We start from the raw sequence: 19,976 nt of genomic DNA on the forward strand, positions 1-19,976 counted from the left end.
AGGTCATGATCTCAGGGTTATGATCTCAGGGTTGTGAGATCAAGCCCTGTGTTGGATCCACATTCTGCTGCTTGTCCCTCTCGCTTCCCCTCTGCTCCTCTCCTCGTCCTCTCTCTCTCTCTCTAATAAGTAATAATAAATACTCTAATATATAAATAATCTAATAAATAAAATCTTTAAAAATCTTAAAGAAATTTTTTTTTTAAAAAATGGCTTTCCAGACACCTACTGGATTGGTCGGTCATTCATTTGGCTGTGGAGAATATATATACCATGTACACATTATATGTTTACCACAGATTGTAATATTCTTTTTAGGAAAAGTTACGTTGACATTTCCATTTTCTGTTGCTGTCCTTTATACTTAATTTCTTTAAAAATTCCAAGTACTTGGGGTGCCTGGGTGGCTCAGTGGGTTAAAGCCTCTGTCTTCGGCTCAGGTCATGATCCCAGGATCCTGGGATCCAGCCCCGCATCAGGTTCTCTGCTCAGCAGGGAGCCTGCTTCCCTTCCTCTCTCTGGCTGCCTCTCTGCCTACTTGTTATCTCTGTCTGTCAAATAAATAAATAAAATCTTAAAAAAAAAAATTCCAAGTACTTGAAATATTAAAGTGAAAATCAAGACAACTAGCCTAAATAAAGAATAGCTCTAAATGAGCATAAGGTTTGTCTTTTTAGGGTGATGGAAAAGTTTAAAATTACATTGTAGTGATGGTTGACAATTTTGTAAATACTGAAATGCATTGAACTGTGCTCCTAAAACAGGTGAATTTTATGATATGTAAATTATATTTCAATAAAGCTGTTTGGGGAAAAAAATAGCCTCCAATGACCATATTAAGAATTTTTATAGCTGTATCTGTACTGAAAATAGGTTTTTGTATGGTAATAGGAGTATTTTGTAGGATCTAATCGTTTAAAGAGGTACTTGAAAGTGTCATTTGATTTTAAATATTCTTTCCATTTAACGTTCAGATTGTATGTCTTTGCCTCTCCTGGGTAATGTTTTCTATAGACTCACTGGCCTTTCTTTCCCCTGTGGAAATCCATTTCCCCATCTATAAAACTGGGTTAATAACTAAACTTGGTGAAGATTAAATGAGATGCTATGTAAAAATTATAATATCTGGGATGTAGTAGGTTATGAACTGTGCCATTGCCTGCTTGCTGAGTACCTGCCATGGCTTTCTTCTATTGTCTGTAGTGTAAACATGCTGGTGAGACACTCTACTTTTATACATGAAAAGACCTGGTGAAATATTTTGGGGGAACATTTAGGATTTGTTCTTAAGGCTCTTGATACTGGGTCCATTAGATAGCCACGTAAGCGATCTAATTTAATGCATATCCACATACACGCTATGCCTTGACACCATTTTCCATTGGAAATGGATCTTTGCCCCTTTATGCTCACCTCACCTTCCCGTTTTCCAGCCTCAGACACATTTGGTAGTCTAAGGGAAGGCCAAACCAAGGCTCCCTTTCCAGTCCATCCTTGCCTTCTGTTCCTTAGTTGGAGAGGTCTTTGAGAATGACATTTGCTTCCTACAGTGCTTCCTGTGCCCCATTTAACATGCAGCTTTCACATTTCTCCTAGCCCCTACGTGCTCTCTAAAGAAGGGAAAATTCCAACTTTAGCCTCTCGTGAAGCAATTCAGAGCTCACGGAGCCCTGGCAGTGGGCACAGGCTCGGCACTGAACTTCAGTAATGATTCAGAGTCCCCTTGTCTATAAGCAAGCGCCATGATTCACAGGTGAAAACCTCCTTGTCACCTCCTGCCATCACGTATCCTTCCTTTTATCCCTCCCCAGAGTGGAGGCCACCCCCCAATTCAATAAATATTGTTAGTTTCCTTCCATTCGAATTTCGCTCCGAAGTATTTTCTTGCGTACTCTCTGGGTTGTCACTGGCCTGTCATTTGGCCCAGTCGGGTTGTGCCCAAAGCAGTTTCCAGAGCTCCATGATGCACCTTCGAAGATAGAGGTTTGTAAGAAAATGGAGATGCCCGCGTGCTGTTTGTAATCACTTCTCTCACCCTCCACCTGCCATCACGTGGAGACAGTGGATAATTATCGGAGCAGAGAGCCGGAGTCCTGGACTGCAGCAGAAGAATGAGCACCATGGGCGGGCGAGTGACAAAATCCACTCTCCAGTGGGGAGGGAGACACACATTTTGGAAAACTTTGACCCAGAATCAGATGTATTTGTATAACCTTTTCATGTAGAACTGTGCTGCAGTCAGAGAGGGGGTTTGGATTTTCTTCATTAAAAGCTTATTAAATGAAGAAATAGGACAGTCGTTTTGCTTCGGTAGATGGGGGTCAGGGAGGCGGGTCTGATCTCCTCAGGATATTAATGTCTGCCTTCAGCCAGGGGAAATGAGCCGTCACTTGAGTTAGAGGCAGCTTTATGTGCTCATCACTAGGGATTCCCATATGTCCAGGGAGCTGCAACAGTAAAAAATGGCAGAGCGCGGTGGTGGAGTGCGGAGGGCTCTCATTGGAATTCATGTCAGGGAGCTCAGCTCAGTCTGCCCAGAGCAAGTCTGTTTAATGTTGATCAGCTGTCCATCTGATAAACCGAATTGATATGGGCATTCCCTCCGAGGGCTGCCCTGACAGTGACAGTCACAGCACCCAGATGTCTTGTTAGGCTTTTTTTTTTTTTTTTTTTTGGTAGTCTGGAGTATTTTTAACCCCTTTTGTGATACCCAAATGAAAAACTACTTTTTGAGACCTAGATAAGGATGCCTAGCTACGCTTTCCCTTTGCTTCTCTGGCAGAAAACAACCCAGCTTAAACTATGTTCAGAGACCAGAGAATAGCCTCTGGTCTATAGCTTTCTCCCACCTCATCATAAACATCTCATTGACCTGCGGGATAATTATGTGTTGACAGTCAAGTTTGTGTCTAGTTATTCAAAATGATGGGGTTTTTTTTTTTTTTAATGTTCTTAAATACAGTAAGTCACCTGGCTTGGTTATGCTTTACTAGTTTCAATGTTAGTTGATCACTAAGTAGAGCCTTATTCTGTTCGTGCATAAAGAGAAAATGTATTGCAGATTTTGTTTCAGTTGGCTAATTTCTAGTAATAACTGCGGTGCCTCCTTACTGAATCTCAACATCATCTGCTTTCTCAAGTATGACTGCCACCGCTGAAGGCAGCTCCTTTCTTTGTAGATTGGTTGACAGGTATGGAGGGAACTAATTACAGAACACATCAATACTGAGCTTTCTTTAAAAAAAAAAAAAGAGGGGGGAGTAACTGTGAGGAGATGGGCATGTTAATTAGCTTGACCATAGTAATTATTTCAGTGTGTATATGTTTATCAAAACATTATGTTGTACATGTTAAATATATACAGTTTTTACTTAAAAATCTAAAATATACTAAGCTTGCTTTCTAGAAAAAATCAAGGGACAGAAGTCTTTGTGTTAAGCTGGGATTATTTTAAAATTATATTTCTGCAAAACTACCAGTTATTCAGAATTACATATGGGAGGACTTTGTTTTATTTTTATTTATTTACTTATTTATTTTAAGTAAGATCCATGCCCAGCATGGAGCCCAACACAGGGCTTGAACTCATAACCCCAAGATCAAGGCCTGAGCTAAGATCAAGAGGCGGATGTTTAACTGACTGAGCCATCCAGGCACCCTGAGAGAACTTTGTTTTAAAGGTTTCTATTGAGGACTCCTGGGTGGCTTGGTCGGTTAAGAGTCTACCTTTGGCTCAGGTCATGATTCCAAGGTCCTGGGATCGCATCCGGGTGCCTGCTCAGCGGGGAGCCTGCTTCTCCTTCTGCCTGCTGCTCTGCCTACTTGTGCTCTATCTCTGTCAAATAAATAAATAAATAAAAATCTTAAAAAAAAATAAGTAAAGGTTTCTGTTGAAATACTACTTAAGGATTTTTGTCTCTCCCTATCCCACCACACACATACTTCTATATCTTATATTTTCATGTCATGGCAAGATTTTAACATAAATTCAGATACTGAATCTCCTTGAATGAGACCGGCCTCTAACTTACATTGTCGGGTGAGTTTTCCTAAAAGAGACATAGAGCCCTCAGCATTTTCAGTGATTGCTTAACGTGTGTGGTCAGAGCTAGAAATAAGACCTGGTTATTCTGTACAGCCCTTGAACCTCTGATTCAATCTCTATTTGGAGGTCATTGCTACTAGGGCCTACAGCTTTGGCATTTTGCTCTCAGTGATTGAGATTTCTGGTTTCAGATTAGCCTGTTTTTAATCAGATTTCTCATGTCCAAATGTAAGAATGAAACAACATTCATTTTGAATCCTGTGATCGTGGCAAATTCAAAATTCAAAGTCCCATCTTCACTTAGGTTTTCAACATGAGTAAATGGCAGAATAAGAAAATTATTATGTTTTTGTAATTATTGCAATGAATTGAATGAACTTCTTGGACCTTTGGGTCTGGCACTTATCTAAAAATCAGTATTTAACAGTTATGATTAAAGGTTATCAGCAAGAAAGATTCTTTTACCTGACATTGAAAACATATACTTTTCCTTTCTATTACAGTTCATATGTCTTGATATTTTTGATATTTGGGTATTTTTTTTAAGTATTATTTTTAAAGATGTCTCTGTGCTAAGTGCAGAGCCTGATGCAGGGCTCAATCTTAAAATTCCTTGATCATGACCTGAGTTGAAACCAAGAGTTGGATCCTTAACCAACTGTACCACCCAGGCACACCTAAAGTATATTTTAAGAATTCTTTTGCTCAGGGCACCTGGGTGGCTCAGTGGGTTAAAGCCTCTGCCTTTGGCTCAGGTCATGATCCCAGGGTCCTGGGATCAAGCCCCGCATCGGGCTCTCTGCTCAGCAGGAGGCCTGCTTCTCTTCCTCTCTCTGTCTGCCCACCTCTCTGCCTTCTTGTGATCTCTGTCAAATAAATAAATAAAATCTTTAAAAAAAAATGGGTTAAAGAATTCTTTTGCTCTTACGTGCTTTTCTCCATTAACCCCCATTTGCCCTTCTGGAGCTTCCTTTCTGTGGGGCTGTGAAGAGGGAAACAAAACACAGACAAAACAGCTAGCATGTCATAGGACTAGAAGTGCAATGGGGGGTTTGGGGGGAGGCAGGAAGTGGAGTAGGGACATCTGGTGGGTATGGGAGGGTCACTGCTATAGTGAAGTGGTCAAAGAAGGCATTCTGAGCAGGTATACTTTGTGTGGACCTAAAGGAAGCAAGTGACTAAGTTTTGTTAGATACATAAGGGAAGACTGGTACAGACAGAGGAAAGGGCAAAGGCACTGTGGCAAGAACAGCCTTGGCATGTTCAAGGAAAGCCAAAGAGAAGTATTGTAGCTGGGGAAGAGTGAGCAAGGAGGAAAGAGGGTAACGTGAATTCAGAGGGGTAAGGAGGTAGAGAAACTGGGACAGATTGTGTTGGACCTTGGAGTCCATTATAGGGACTTTGGCATCTAACCTGAATGAGATGGGGAGCCCCTGGCAGGGTTTAAGTGGAGGACCAGAGTGATGGATTACATGTGTCTTCATGTTCCTACTTACTCATTTCTATCTTTTCTATTTTTGCAAAGCTAATGGACTAAAAATACTATCTCATTTTTATAATACTCCTTTTGCAAATTATTAGTGAGGTTGAGCATAATTTTATATGGGTTTTTTTTTTTTGCCATTTGTATTTTTCTGAAATTACCTCTTCATATGCTTTCCTATTTTGCGCTTGAGCTGTTTATCTGTTTCTTAATAATTTCTTGTCCAGTAAGCTCCACACATATTTTGAATACAATCTTTTGTCTGCTGTATGTGTTGCAAATACTTTATTTCAAGTCTATTTGCCTGAGTCTTTTTTATGTTTTATTTCACTAATAAACATTTTTGTACATTCTAACTCCTCAAATTTATCCATTATTTTTCTTATGGCTTCCTGACTTCCCATTTTATTTTACAAGGCTTTCTCCCCGCAAGATCATTAAGAATGGTTTCCTAAATTTTTAGTTTTTCACATTTAGATCTTTAATCTATCTAAATATATTTTTATCTATGATGCAAGGTAGGTATATAACTTTATTATTTTTTTCCCTGAACTGACAGCCATTTGTGATAACATCTTCTGTAGAAATAATCTATCTTTTCCCTAACAATTTAAAGAGCCCCAAGCTTGTGGCTCTGTAGTTCACTAGCTATATGAACTTGAGCAAGTCAGTTAGCCTACCAGCCCATCTCCCTTCTGTATGGTAGAGATAATAATGCTTACTTCAGAAGCTGTTGTGAGTTTGACATCATTTTATTTATTAATCTGTTAACTGGATTATTGTTATGCTTGCAAAATTATTTTTCATGAAATACTTAGCATACAGTAGTTAATTGGTTCAAAGTAATAATTAATTTAGTAATTAATTTCTGATCTTTTTCATTTCTAATAATAAATAATTTAGTAAGTTGGAACCATAATTGCTCTTAGGCATTTAAAAAAATAGGATACTTGAAGTATTTTCAGATGAAAAGAGATGATACCTGGCATTTACTTCAAAATAGTCGGCAAGAAGAGTGAAAGGTACGGCTGAAGCAAGATTAGAGCCCACAGAGGTTCTTTATGCCACATTTTCTACTTCGGTATATTTAAAAATTCTCAGAATAAAAAGGTCTTTTTAAAAATGCATCTTTAAAAACAGTTAAAAATGACAAAGTATAAACCTTTGTTATTTCCAAATGGAATATTATGTATTTGTTATTTACTATCTGTACTTTTCTTTGCTATAGTTTAACCTCTCAAAAAGAAGGAAAGCAAGGAGGGAAGGAGGAAGAAAACGGTTTAAAAAAAAAAGGCAAGAAGGCTTCATTGTCTTTTATCTCCCTTGCCTGTGTAATGAAACACAATTGACCCTTCTACTGTTTTAACGCCAGCTTAAACATGTAAAACATTTGAAAAGATTTCAAGATAATATAAAGGACAATTTCTAATAATTAAAACTGCTTATCAGCAGACCTGGTTCCTGTGAGGTAGTTCTACTCATCCCTGGATGGGGCTAATTGAGCTTAATTGACCTCTGGGGTCACTTTGAACTCTGATTCTATGAACCTGACTTTGTAGTTGATATCATCCTTCCCTTTTGAAACTAAGAATCATAATAATCCACTATACCTTTATAACATTGACTGATAATTAGAGTTACTCACTTAACAAACATTTGTAGGCAGCCTCGAGAAATGGGATAGTGTAATTTACAGTGCAGTGAGGGAGAAGGGTAGCAGGAAGATAGATGACTAAAGAAATAATTATAGGATAGTACAGTAAGTAACACTCTGTTCAGAGACTTTCGAGCACAGAATGGGTTAACTCTAGGAAAGTATGGGAAGACTTGGACTGAGTCCTAAAAATTCTTCATACCAAAATATATCACTCACCCTGTAGCAACAAAAGTTGTATGAAAAAAAAAGTTGTGTCGCTCACCCATACAGTAGACTTCTGTAGAAATGGTAAGTAGAACAGGGAGATTCTCTGTTTGTAAATGGTGTAGAACTATCTCCAAGAGATAATTTTTTTTAAAACTCTTAAAATTTTTAAGCCCCAGTGTGGGGCTCCAATTCATGGCCCCAAGACCAAGAATCACACATTCCACCAACCAAACCAGCCAGGGACCCTCTAAGAAATACTAAGTGAATAAAACCAGAGTACATAAATATGAACATAAAATATTTTTGTTATCTTTTATGGTACAATTTTTACTAACCATAGCTTTCAGGAAGCTATTAGCTGCACATAACAGGACTCTAACAACGGTAGTTTAAAAGAATGCAGTGTTTATCTCCACTAACAAGAAGTCTAGAGGTGAACACATCAGAGCTGGTATAGCCCTCGAAGAAGTAAGTCATTAGGGCCCCGAGCTTCTCTGTTCTTTCTGCTCTACCGTCTTTAGGTTGGGGGCCCCCTTTAGGATCCTTAGGTCTCTTCTGGGCCATCCTCTAGGCAGGAAAGTATTTGGGTCATCTTCCAGACAGGAAGAAGGGGTAAGCCCAAATTTCCAGAAGTACATAACACACCAACTGACTCTGTCCCCTAACATCAGGAACTCAGGAGATGTCTCAGAAGCTCCTCCTAGTAGATTTCTGCTTACAATCTTTGGCCAGACTGTGCTACATGATCACTACTGGCCTCAGGGGATCTTGGAGAGGTATTTTTAAGTGGGTCCATTGTCACTCCATATATAATCAAAGGTACATTGGTAGTGAGGAACATAAAAATGGATAGGTGACTAGCAATGGCTGCTATCATCCCGTCTAAAACCTAGGATGCTAAAAAAATTTGGAGAAATGTTGGGGAAAAAATGGACCAGAACAGATGAAGTTGTTTAGTGTAACTGAAAGAAAGTGATTTGGTGAAAATTTTTGTAGAAACATTGATTAATCCTCAGTTTCATTCAATGTGGTAATTACTTCCCTACTCTGATTATTTAACATAAGTGGTATTCATTTGTGACTCTTTTCCAATCAAGATTTAGCATGAAAAATACCCAAGAGTACGAAAATATATGTACATTAAATGGCATGAAGACTTTTATTTAAGATAATTTTTAAAACCCAGTATGTTGAAAGTTTACTAGATTGCTTTGGTTGGCTAAAACAGGAATAAGATAATGAGAAGAAAAATTTCCCAGATTCTTTCATACTGTCACTACTTCTCTGCTATACGCTAAATTATACTCTGGCATAATGTGATCTGGAGTTGTTTATCTGATGATAAAATCTTAGAAATTGAGAGCACACTACCAGATAGTGGAATTGCAGGACAGATTTCAAAGATGACAAATCATTTCATTTCTATTTTCTATAAAAAAGTAGTGTTAATAGCAATATTTTGGTCTCTTTGTAACTGTTAACTGCCAGTCTAGCTAACTTTTAAATCCCTAAATCAGGGGTACCTGGGTGGCTCATTCGGTTAAGCAACTCCCTTTGGCTCCGGATGTGATTCTAGGGTCCTGGGATCTAGCGCCCCCCGCCCCTCCACATCAAGCTCCTTGCCCAGCAGGGAGCCTGCTGCTGCTTCTCCCTCTGCCTGCTGCTTCCCCTCCTTGTGCTCTCTGTCTGTCGAATAAATAAATAAAATCTTTAAAATCAGTCAGTTAGTCAGTCAATCCCTGAATCATAGGATATGGGAACTGGAAGGAATTGTTTCTCCTTCAGTGATGAGAAGACTGCACACCTCAGAGTTTAAGAGATCTGCCCCTGAACTGTGTGATGTCATAGGCAGAAGTAGGACTGTTATCCAGATTTCCTGACTGGCTAAATCACTTGAGTTGGTTCTGATCAAATGATTGGAAAGCAAGTTGATTACTTTTCCAAGTTATTATGAACAGAAGGAGTCAAATCTATTCATAATTTATTTTATCCTAGAAGATCTTCTTCTGGAATACCTGGGTAGCTCAGTTGGTTAAGCGTCTGCTTTCTGCTCAGGTCTTGATCCCAGGATCCTGGGATCCAGCCCCACATCGGGCTCCCTACAGGGAGCCTGCCTCTCCCCCTCCCTCTGCTGCTCCCCTGCTTGTGCTCTCTCTCTCTTTCTCTGTCAAATAAATACATAAAATCTTAAATTTAAAAAAAGGAAAGAAAGAAAGGAAAATTCTCTTCTGTAGTGCTTAGAACTAGGGTTCAAAATTGGACAAGTTTTGGTAGGCATATACCAGTGTTGGTAACATTGGTAACTTGGGCCTTTTTTCCCTTCTCATTTACTGTTCATTTGCAAATAAACATTTTAAATTATCATTGGTCATTGTGACAATGTGGCTCTGAGTTCCAGCTTTGTCCTTTACATACTGAATATTCTTGATCAAGTATTTAACCTCCCTAGACCTGCTGGAATTAGAATTACAAGTAGATAATAGAAACGAAAGTTCTTTGTAAATGGGGCATACTGTACAAATTAAGGCTTTTCACTTTTACTATTACAATTGTTTTTGTTGATTCTGACCACGTGGCATTTAAAGATTGCTATTTATTTAATGAATGCTGTTTTATGATTATAAATGCTTTTCTTAAAAAGCTCACAATTATTTGGTTTCAGCCTCGGAGTAATTCAAAACACCTACAACTTCTTGCATACATGGTTATTATGTTCTTTCATAAGCTGACTGAATGAAACATCTGTCCAGTGCTTAACCCTTCCTAAGTTATACACTTGCTGACAGTCACATTGTGTGATTTCTGTGAAACATGACTTTTTTATGGATTTTCACAGTGTTGGTATTATAAATTAGTGAACAAGATACTAATAAAATATGTTTTTATTCCTTTCTTTTAGTTACTTTTTTTTAAATTTTTTATTTTTTATAAACATATATTTTTATCCCCAGGGGTACAGGTCTGTGACTCGCCAGGTTTACACACTTCACAGCACTCACCAAAACACATACCCTCCCCAAAGTCCATAACCCCACCCCCTTCTCCCAACCCCCCTCCCCCCAGCAACCCTCAGTTTGTTTTGTGAGATTAAGAGTCACGTATGGTTTGTCTCCCTCCCAATCCCATCTTGTTTCATTGATTCTTCTCCTACCCACTTAAGCCCCCATATTGCATCACCACTTCCTCATATCAGGGAGATCATATGATAGTTGTCTTTCTCTGCTTGACTTACTTCGCTAAGCGTGATACGCTCTAGTTCCATCCATGTTGTCGCAAATGGCAAGATTTCATTTCTTTTGATGGCTGCATAGTATTCCATTGTGTGTATATACCACATCTTCTTTATCCATTCATCTGTTGATGGACATCTAGATTCTTTCCATAGTTTGGCTATTGTGGACATTGCTGCTATAAACATTCGGGTGCACGTGCCCCTTTGGATCACTACGTTTGTATCTTTAGGATAAATACCCAGTAGTGCAATTGCTGGGTCATAGGGCAGTTCTATTTTCAACATTTTGAGGAACCTCCATGCTGTTTTCCAGAGTGGTTGCACCAGCTTGCATTCCCACCAACAGTGTAGGAGGGTTCCCCTTTCTCCGCATCCTCGCCAGCATCTGTCATTTCCTGACTTGTTGATTTTAGCCATTCTGACTGGTGTGAGGTGATATCTCATTGTGGTTTTGATTTGTATTTCCCTGATGCCGAGTGATATGGAGCACTTTTTCATGTGTCTGTTGGCCATCTGGATGTCTTCTTTGCAGAAATGTCTGTTCATGTCCTCTGCCCATTTCTTGATTGGATTATTTGTTCTTTGGGTGTTGACTTTGCTAAGTTCTTTATAGATTTTGGACACTAGTCCTTTATCTGATATGTCGTTTGCAAATATCTTCTCCCATTCTGTCAGTTGTCTTTTGATTTTGTTAACTGTTTCCTTTGCTGTGCAAAAGCTTTTGATCTTGATGAAATCGCAATAGTTCATTTTTGCCCTTGCTTCCCTTGCCTTTGGCGATGTTCCTAGGAAGATGTTGCTGCGCTGAGGTCGAAGAGGTTGCTGCCTGTGTTCTCCTCAAGGATTTTGATGGATTCCTTTCTCACATTGAAGTCCTTCATCCATTTTGAGTCTATTTTCGTGTGTGGTGTAAGGAAATGATCCAGTTTCATTTTTCTGCATGTGGCTGTCCAATTTTCCCAACACCATTTATTGAAGAGGCTGTCTTTTTTCCATTGGACATTCTTTCCTGCTTTGTCGAAGATTAGTTGACCATAGAGTTGAGGGTCTATTTCTGGGCTCTCTATTCTGTTCCATTGATCTATGTGTCTGTCTTTGTGCCAGTACCATGCTGTCTTGATGATGACAGCTTTGTAATAGAGCTTGAAGTCCGGAATTGTGATGCCACCAGCTTTGGCTTTCTTTTTCAATATCCCTTTGGCTATTCGAGGTCTTTTCTGGTTCCATATAAAGTTTAGAATTATTTGTTCCATTTCTTTGAAAAAGATGGATGGTACTTTGATAGGAATTGCATTAAATGTGTAGATTGCTTTAGGTAGCATAGACATTTTCACAATATTTATTCTTCCAATCCAGGAGCATGGAACATTTTTCCATTTCTTTGTGTCTTCCTCAATTTCTTTCATGAGTACTTTATAGTTTTCTGAGTATAGATTCTGTGCCTCTTTGGTTAGGTTTATTCCTAGGTATCTTATGGTTTGGGGTGCAATTGTAAATGGGATGGACTCCTTAATTTCTCTTTCTTCTGTCTTGTTGTTGGTGTAGAGAAATGCAACTGATTTCTGTGCATTGATTTTATATCCTGACAATTTACTGAATTCCTGTACAAGTTCTAGCAGTTTTGGAGTGGAGTCTTTTGGGTTTTCCACATATAGTATCATATCATCTGCGAATAGTGATAATTTGACTTCTTCTTTGCCGATTTGGATGCCTTTAATTTCCTTTTGTTGTCTGATTGCTGAGGCTAGGACTTCTAGTACTATGTTGAATAGCAGTGGTGATAATGGACATCTCTGCCGTGTTCCTGACCTTAGTGGAAAAGCTTTCAGTTTTTCTCCGTTGAGAATGATATTTGCGGTGGGTTTTTCATAGATGGCTTTGATGATATTGAAGTATGTGCCCTCTATCCCTACACTTTGAAAAGTTTTGATCAGGAAGGGATGCTGTACTTCGTCAAATGCTTTTTCAGCATCTATTGAGAGTATCATATGGTTCTTGTTCTTTCTTTTATTGATGTGTTGTATCACATTGACTGATTTGTGGATGTTGAACCAACCTTGCAGCCCTGGAATAAATCCCACTTGGTCGTGGTGAATAATCCTTTTAATGTACTGTTGAATCCTATTGGCTAGTATTTTGGTGAGAATTTTCGCATCTGTGTTCATCAAGGATATTGGTCTGTAGCTCTCTTTTTTGATGGGATCCTTGTCTGGTTTTGGGATCAAGGTGATGCTGGCCTCATAAAATGAGTTTGGAAGTTTTCCTTCCATTTCTATTTTTTGGAACAGTTTCAGGAGAATAGGAATTAGTTCTTCTTTAAATGTTTGGTAGAATTCCCCCAGGAAGCTGTCTGGCCCTGGGCTTTTGTTTGTTTGGAGATTTTTAATGACTGTTTCAATCTCCTTACTGGCTATGGGTCTGTTCAGGCTTTCTATTTCTTCCTGGTTCAGTTGTGATAGTTTATATGTTTCTAGGAATGCATCCATTTCTTCCAGATTGTCAAATTTGTTGGCGTAGAGTTGCTCATAGTATGTTCTTATAATAGTTTGTATTTCTTTGGTGTTAGTTGTGATCTCTCCTCTTTCATTCATGATTTTATTTATTTGGGTCCTTTCTCTTTTCTTTTTGATAAGTCGGGCCAGGGGTTTATCAATTTTATTAATTCTTTCAAAGAACCAGCTCCTAGTTTCGTTGATTTGCTCTATTGGTTTTTTTTTTTTTTTTTTTGGTTTCTATTTCATTGATTTCTGCTCTGATCTTTATGATTTCTCTTCTCCTGCTGGGCTTAGGGTTTCTTTCTTGTTCTTTCTCCAGCTCCTTTAGGTGTAGGGTTATGTTGTGTACCTGAGACCTTTCTTGTTTCTTGAGAAAGGCTTGTACCGCTATATATTTTCCTCTCAGGACTGCCTTTGTTGTGTCCCACAGATTTTGAACCGTTGTATTTTCATTATCATTTGTTTCCATGATTTTTTTCAATTCTTCTTTAATTTCCCGGTTGACCCATTCATTCTTTAGAAGGATGCTGTTTAGTCTCCATGTATTTGGGTTCTTTCCAATCTTCCTCTTGTGGTTGAGTTCTAGCTTCAGAGCATTATGGTCTGAAAATATGCAGGGAATGATCCCAATCTTTTGATACCGGTTGAGTCCTGATTTAGGACCGAGGATGTGATCTATTCTGGAGAATGTTCCATGTGCACTAGAGAAGAATGTGTATTCTGTTGCTTTGGGATGAAATGTTCTGAATATATCTGTGATGTCCATCTGGTCCAGTGTGTCGTTTAAGGCCTTTATTTCCTTGCTGATCTTTTGCTTGAATGATCTGTCCATTTCAATGAGGGGAGTGTTAAAGTCCCCTACTATTATTGTATTATTGTTGATGTGTTTCTTTGATTTTGTTATTAATTGGTTTATATAGTTGGCTGCTCCCACGTTGGGGGCATATATATTTAAAATTGTTAGATCTTCTTGTTGGACAGACCCTTTGAGTATGATATAGTGTCCTTCCTCATCTCTTATTATAGTCTTTGGCTTAAAATCTAATGGATCTGATATAAGGATTGCCACTCCTGCTTTCTTCTGATGTCCATTAGCATGGTAAATTCTTTTCCACCCCCTCACTTTAAATCTGGAGGTGTCTTCGGGCTTAAAAGGAGTTTCTTCGAGGCAACATATAGATGGGTTTTGTTTTTTTATCCATTCTGATACCCTGTTTCTTTTGATTGGGGCATTTAGCCCATTAACATTCAGGGTAACTCTTGAGAGATATGAATTTAGTGCCATTGTATTGCCTATAAGGTGACTGTTACTGTATATTGTCTCTGTTCCTTACTGATCTACCACTTGTAGGCTCTCTCTTTGCTTAGAGGACCCCTTTCAGTATTTCCTGTAGAGCTGATTTGGTGTTTGCAAATTCTTTCAGTTTTTGTTTGTCCTGGAAGCTTTTAATCTCTCTATTTTCAATGATAGCCTAGCTGGATATAGTATTCTTGGCTGCTTAGTTACTTTTTTAAAGGATAGTTTTATTTTTTTTTAATTTTTTTTTAAGATTTTATTTATTTATTTATTTGTCAGAGAGGAAGAGATGGAGAGACAACACACAAGCAGGCAGAGACAGAGGGAGAAGCAGGCTCCCTGCTGAGCAAGGAGCCTGATGCGGGACTCAGTCCCAGGATCCTGGGATCATGACCTGAGCCGAAGGCAGTGGCTTAACACCCTGAGCCACCCAGGCGTCCCTAAAGGATAATTTTAAATGTTAACTCCTTTTGTTAGTTTTTAAATGTTTTCTGTTAACTTTTCAGTAGTCTTCTAAGCCTCTATCATTGGTGATTTTCTTTGGGGTGTAGTGAGGTTTCCATCTACACTATGAATATCTTCTTTATTTAGAAGCTATTTAACTCACTGGTTCATGTTCTCCTACTCCCCTAATTTGAAATCAAGTACCTTTTATCCACTGGGTCATTTTTACATATTCTTTTGATTTTTTTTTAACAAAAGAAATTAAAAATGTGATTTTTCTTTTCTTTTCTTTTTTTAAGATTTTATTTATTTATTTGACAGACAGAGATCACAAGTAGGCAGAGAGACAGGCAGGGGATGGGGAGGCAGGCTCCCTGCTGAGCAGAGAGCCCAATGTGGGGCTTGATCCCAGGACCCTGGGATCATGACCTGAGCTGAAGGCAGAGGCTTTAATCCACTGAGCCACCCAGGCACCCCTGTAAAGGCTAATTCTAAATGTTAGCTCCATTTGTTTGTTTTTAAATGTTTTCTGTTAACTTCTCAGTAGTCTTTAATACAGGATTAAAAAGTCTCATATTCATTATTTGATTATTCTATATTTATTTGTCTTCATGTTTAAGGTTGTCCTAGTTCAAATGCTTAAATTTGACCTTTAGGTGAGGCCCCTTTGTTACATTTGCCTTGGGCCTTTGTAATAGCTTCCTCCCTCACTGATGTCTCTACTTTCACTGTCTACTTTTTCAGATTTTTGTACATATCACTTTCAGAATATTTTTCCTAAATCACTTTAAAAAAATATATCATCCCTCCTTCTCAAAAACTGCCTGTGTAACAAAATTCAGACCCTTTAACTTGCTATAATCTAGCTCTAGATTCCTACTTCTCACTTATCCACACAGACCCTATGCTTTTACCAAAATGACCTCCTCACCCTCTGGTCATGTTTTCCCCTCTTGCCTTCACCCAATCTTGATTCCTATTCTTCATCATTCTGGGGTTCCTAATTCCTACTGTTGTGTCTGCCCCTTCTCTCCAGCTGTAGAAATCATACCTGTCATTCAAGGGCCAGCACAAATTTACCCTCTTCAGAGAAAATTTTAAAATCTTGCAACTGGCAATCTAGGGAACACCCTGGTATAGTGGAAATAGGTTGGATTTTGAAGTCCCTATCAGTTATCTGTTGCATAACAAACTGCCCCAAAACTTGGTGGCTTAAAACAGCAAACATTTTACTCTTCATAGTTCTATGGGTTGGCTGGACTGATCCTCTGCTAGTTTCTTCTGGATTTATTTATGTGGCTACATTTAGCTGGTAGGTCGGCTGGAGGGTGAGCATGGGTAGGAAAGCTGGGCTTTCTTCCCTGCATGTTGTCTTTCATTCTCAAGGAGGCCCTATGAGGCTTCTTCACATGTAGCGTCAGGACAGCATTCCAAGAGAGTAGCCCCCAATGCAAAAATACTCCCCCATCTTCTTTGTCCCACATTTGCTGACATCCAGCTGACCAGGCAAGTCAGCTAATCAACTCAAGAGTTAATCAAGGAGGAGACGTGACATGGATGGGACGAAGTATGATTCAGTCACACGGCTAAGCCCAGAGTCAGCGTGGAAAGGACAACACAGGAGCATGGAAACCAAGTGGTGCGATTCACATGAAGTCATCTGTAACCGATTCCAACAGATTTCCAGCTCTGTATTACTGTATGCCTTTGGGAAAGTCATTTAACAGTGTGCAACGATTTTCTCACCTATAAAAAGGAGTTAGTAATACCTACCATAGGATGGTTATGAAATTTAAGTATTTTAATAATTGCTTGGGCTTTTATGATTTTAAAGTAATGGTTTTGTCATTGTAGAAAATGTACAAAGTATAGAAAGGATAAGAAAAGAAATATTTTGGGACACCTAGGTGTCTCAGTTGGTCAGCATCTACCTTCAGCTGGGGTCATGATCATGGAGTCCTGGGATCCCAGGGTCATGGGATCCTAGGGTCCTGGGATCGAGCCCCAAGTCAGGCTCCCTGCTCAGCTGAGAGCCTGCTTCTCCCTCTCCATCTGCCCCTCCCCCTGTAACCCCCTCTAGAGCTCTCTCTTCTCTCTCTCAAATAAGTATGTAAAGTCTTTAAAAAGGGGAAAAGAAAAGAAAAGAAACATTTCTTGACATCCCCTCTGAAGCAGTACTTACTATAAACTTCTCCAGGACCTTCTCTGTTTTATTCACTACTGTAGGTATATATCTTGGTTTTTATTCTGATATGTAAGGTCTTTGAAGAAAGAGACCACATTTTATTCACCTTCAAATCCCATAGCTTTGGATTAGAATTTAAAAAGATAACATATGAAAGTGTTTAACTTAATGCTTGACAAGGTTTATGGTCCCCCTTAAACTGGAGTTTCTTTAGGTACTAGAAGGGAATTTCAGAAATCCTAAAATTGCGGAGGTGGGAAGGGTATGCTGGTAGCAGAGTATCTAAATGGAACTGTAGAGAGTCACCCCACTAGCAGCTTCTCTCTGGGAGTCCTGGTTATTCATGAGAGGGAGGGGGAGGAATGTTCTAGGGAAGGAACATGTCAAGATCTGCTTATAGATCCAAAACTGCTCAGTGGAGAGGCCTCTATTTAAAACTTCATTAAAAAGGAATAGTCTTTAAAAAAAAAAAAAAAGAGGGAGAGGGACTAGTCACTGAAATAGTTTGTTGTTGAGCACTGAAGTCTGCCATTACTGATACGGTGGTATTCTTAACACTCAGCCAAGTCTCACCTTCATGTTTCAGTCAAAGAAGTTTGGCAGAGATCACGGAACTTATCCATACTGCTCTCCTCGTGCATCGTGGCATAGTAAATTTAAATGAGCTGCAATCTTCTGATGGACCACTGAAAGACATGCAGTTTGGAAATAAAATAGCTATCCTGAGTGGAGACTTTCTTCTAGCAAATGCCTGCAATGGACTAGCATTGCTACAGAACACCAAGGTAATGGCGGGCAGGTTACTCGTGTCTGGATAACTTTCAGGTGTGGAGGTCTGTGCACCCTGCTGCCCCAGCTCCCTGCATGGAGATGCTCAGTAAAATTGTAATGATGGTGGTGGCAACATACTGGTGTCAACACCAGTAAAGCTGGTAAATGCGAGCAAAGAATTTTGAAATTAATTCGGGTTTTTTCTGGTTAAAATGATTTGTTCATTATAGAATACTGTTAAATATTTAACACAGAGAATATATATATATATAAACAGATATTACCTATATTACCTCACTATCCAGAGATAATCACTGTTATTAATATTGTGATGTATTTCCTTTCAAGCTTTTTGTTTGCTTACTCCTACCTTTATATATGTGAATTTTTTGTAACATAGGTGAGAACTAACATTTATAAGAACTTACATGTATAATCCTACCTATTTTTTCCTACTTCATATTATGATGTGGGTATTTTCCCATGTTACTAATATTTTTCACAAATTTGTTAGTGGTTGCATAATATTCAGTTATTTAGATGTAATATCATTTATTTAACAAATGTCTCATTCTAGGCACTTAAGTTGCTTCTCATTTTTTATTGTCATAAACAGATCTGCAGTAAACATCTTTACACAGTAGTATCCCTCCTTCCAGATTATTTTGTTCAGATAAGTACCTAAAAGTGGCTCAAAGGGTTTAGACATTTTTAGCATTCTTGATACATACTGCCAAGCTGCTCTCTAGAAAATTGTAGAGATATTCCTTGTATATGAATTTGAGTTAGATTTAGTTATAAAATAACAGTGGTCAAAACAAGATAGGATTTATCCTTTCTCATGTAAAAACATCCAGGACTAGGCAGTATAGTCTTGGGTTGATTCTCCAAAGTCAGGAGCAAAGGCATTTTCTGTCTTCTCTGCCATCCCTATCTTACTCTGTAGTTTTGGCCCCGGATAGCTGCCATCATGTTCTTCCTCTGGTCAATAGGAAGGGAGGAGGAGGAAGACAGAGAAAAGCAGATCTCCTTCACCTGAAAGTCAAGAGAGGGTACATCCTCGTTTGCTAAGGAGAGTCTCAGTGTAAGTCCACTGTCCCAGAATTCCAAATGACTTAACATTTGTCTTGGATTTTCTTCTTTTAACAGAGAACAGTTACTAATAATTACATTAGGAGGAGCCAGGATGGGTTTCATAGATGTCTACTTTATACTTCCAACCTCTGCCTCAGTTTTTGTCTAGTGTGGCTAGTAGAATGGGAGACCCATATACAATGGAGAATGTTTTCATGTAGATGTTAAATCTGGAGGACAACCAGCAATAATTCATCTCTTTTCCCAACCCTTTCATATACCTCCCAATCAAGAACAGAACACGGGGCAGCTGCTCATAGAACAAAGTGCAGTGAATGTCTAGATTAACCATTAACTTCTTCCTGTATTGGGTGTAGAAGTATTTGACATTGCTGCCCCAGCTGGACACTTGATGTATCTCCCAAATGTACTATGGCCTACAAGAGTCACCAAGCTACTAGGTACCAGTCCCAAAGTCCAGTGGGAAACAGAGTAAGGTGGGAAGTAGGGCATCGGTGAAGTACCTGTGGGAAATAGAGACCGATCAGAGAGGGTAGGGAGTAAACTGAGCATGTTGGCTTGTGTAATATAAACCTATAATTATTTTATTGTTTGGCAGCACTTTATTTTTGCAATAAACCCTTTTGGCAGCAATAAGCTAAAACTATACATTTCATTTTTTAAAGTACTGAGAAAGTTGATAAGGAATGTGTAATTTGCACAAAATGTTGGCATTTACTATCTATTGCAGAGGCCATACTGGTATCACTAACCACATGAAAACAGGAAGCATCAAATCTGCTGAAAAAAATGAAACCTAACTTGTAGACAAATGCCTGTTTTTCCAGATTAATTTCACTCATTCTTGTCTACAGGTTTTTTATGTACACATAGGAGAAGGTAAGCAATCACTTTATATTTGTTGGCTCCTTTGGCAGAAGAAAAATGTTGGAAACAATTAAATAATTACAGTTTTAGTTGAGTGCCAGCCTGGTACTTAAAAGTATTAAATCATTTTAGTTAATTCAAAAAAATGTTTCATTTTTTTCCGTCCACTGTGGGACCAAGGTAAAGCTTTTGGAAGTA

General features: G+C 38.7%; 1 protein-coding gene across 2 annotated transcripts in view; it reads left to right on the forward strand.

The window, feature by feature from the left end:
* Positions 1-19,976, forward strand: part of PDSS2 (decaprenyl diphosphate synthase subunit 2) — a 256,817-nt gene that overhangs the window by 137,142 nt on the left and 99,699 nt on the right. For both annotated transcript variants that reach the window (XM_032338898.1, XM_032338899.1), the window contains exon 3: positions 17,632-17,830. In XM_032338898.1, the coding sequence (XP_032194789.1) occupies positions 17,632-17,830 (199 nt within the window). The remainder of the gene's footprint in view (positions 1-17,631; positions 17,831-19,976) is intronic.

This window comes from Mustela erminea, chromosome 4, assembly GCF_009829155.1.
Source record: "Mustela erminea isolate mMusErm1 chromosome 4, mMusErm1.Pri, whole genome shotgun sequence".
Lineage (NCBI taxonomy): Eukaryota > Metazoa > Chordata > Mammalia > Carnivora > Mustelidae > Mustela > Mustela erminea.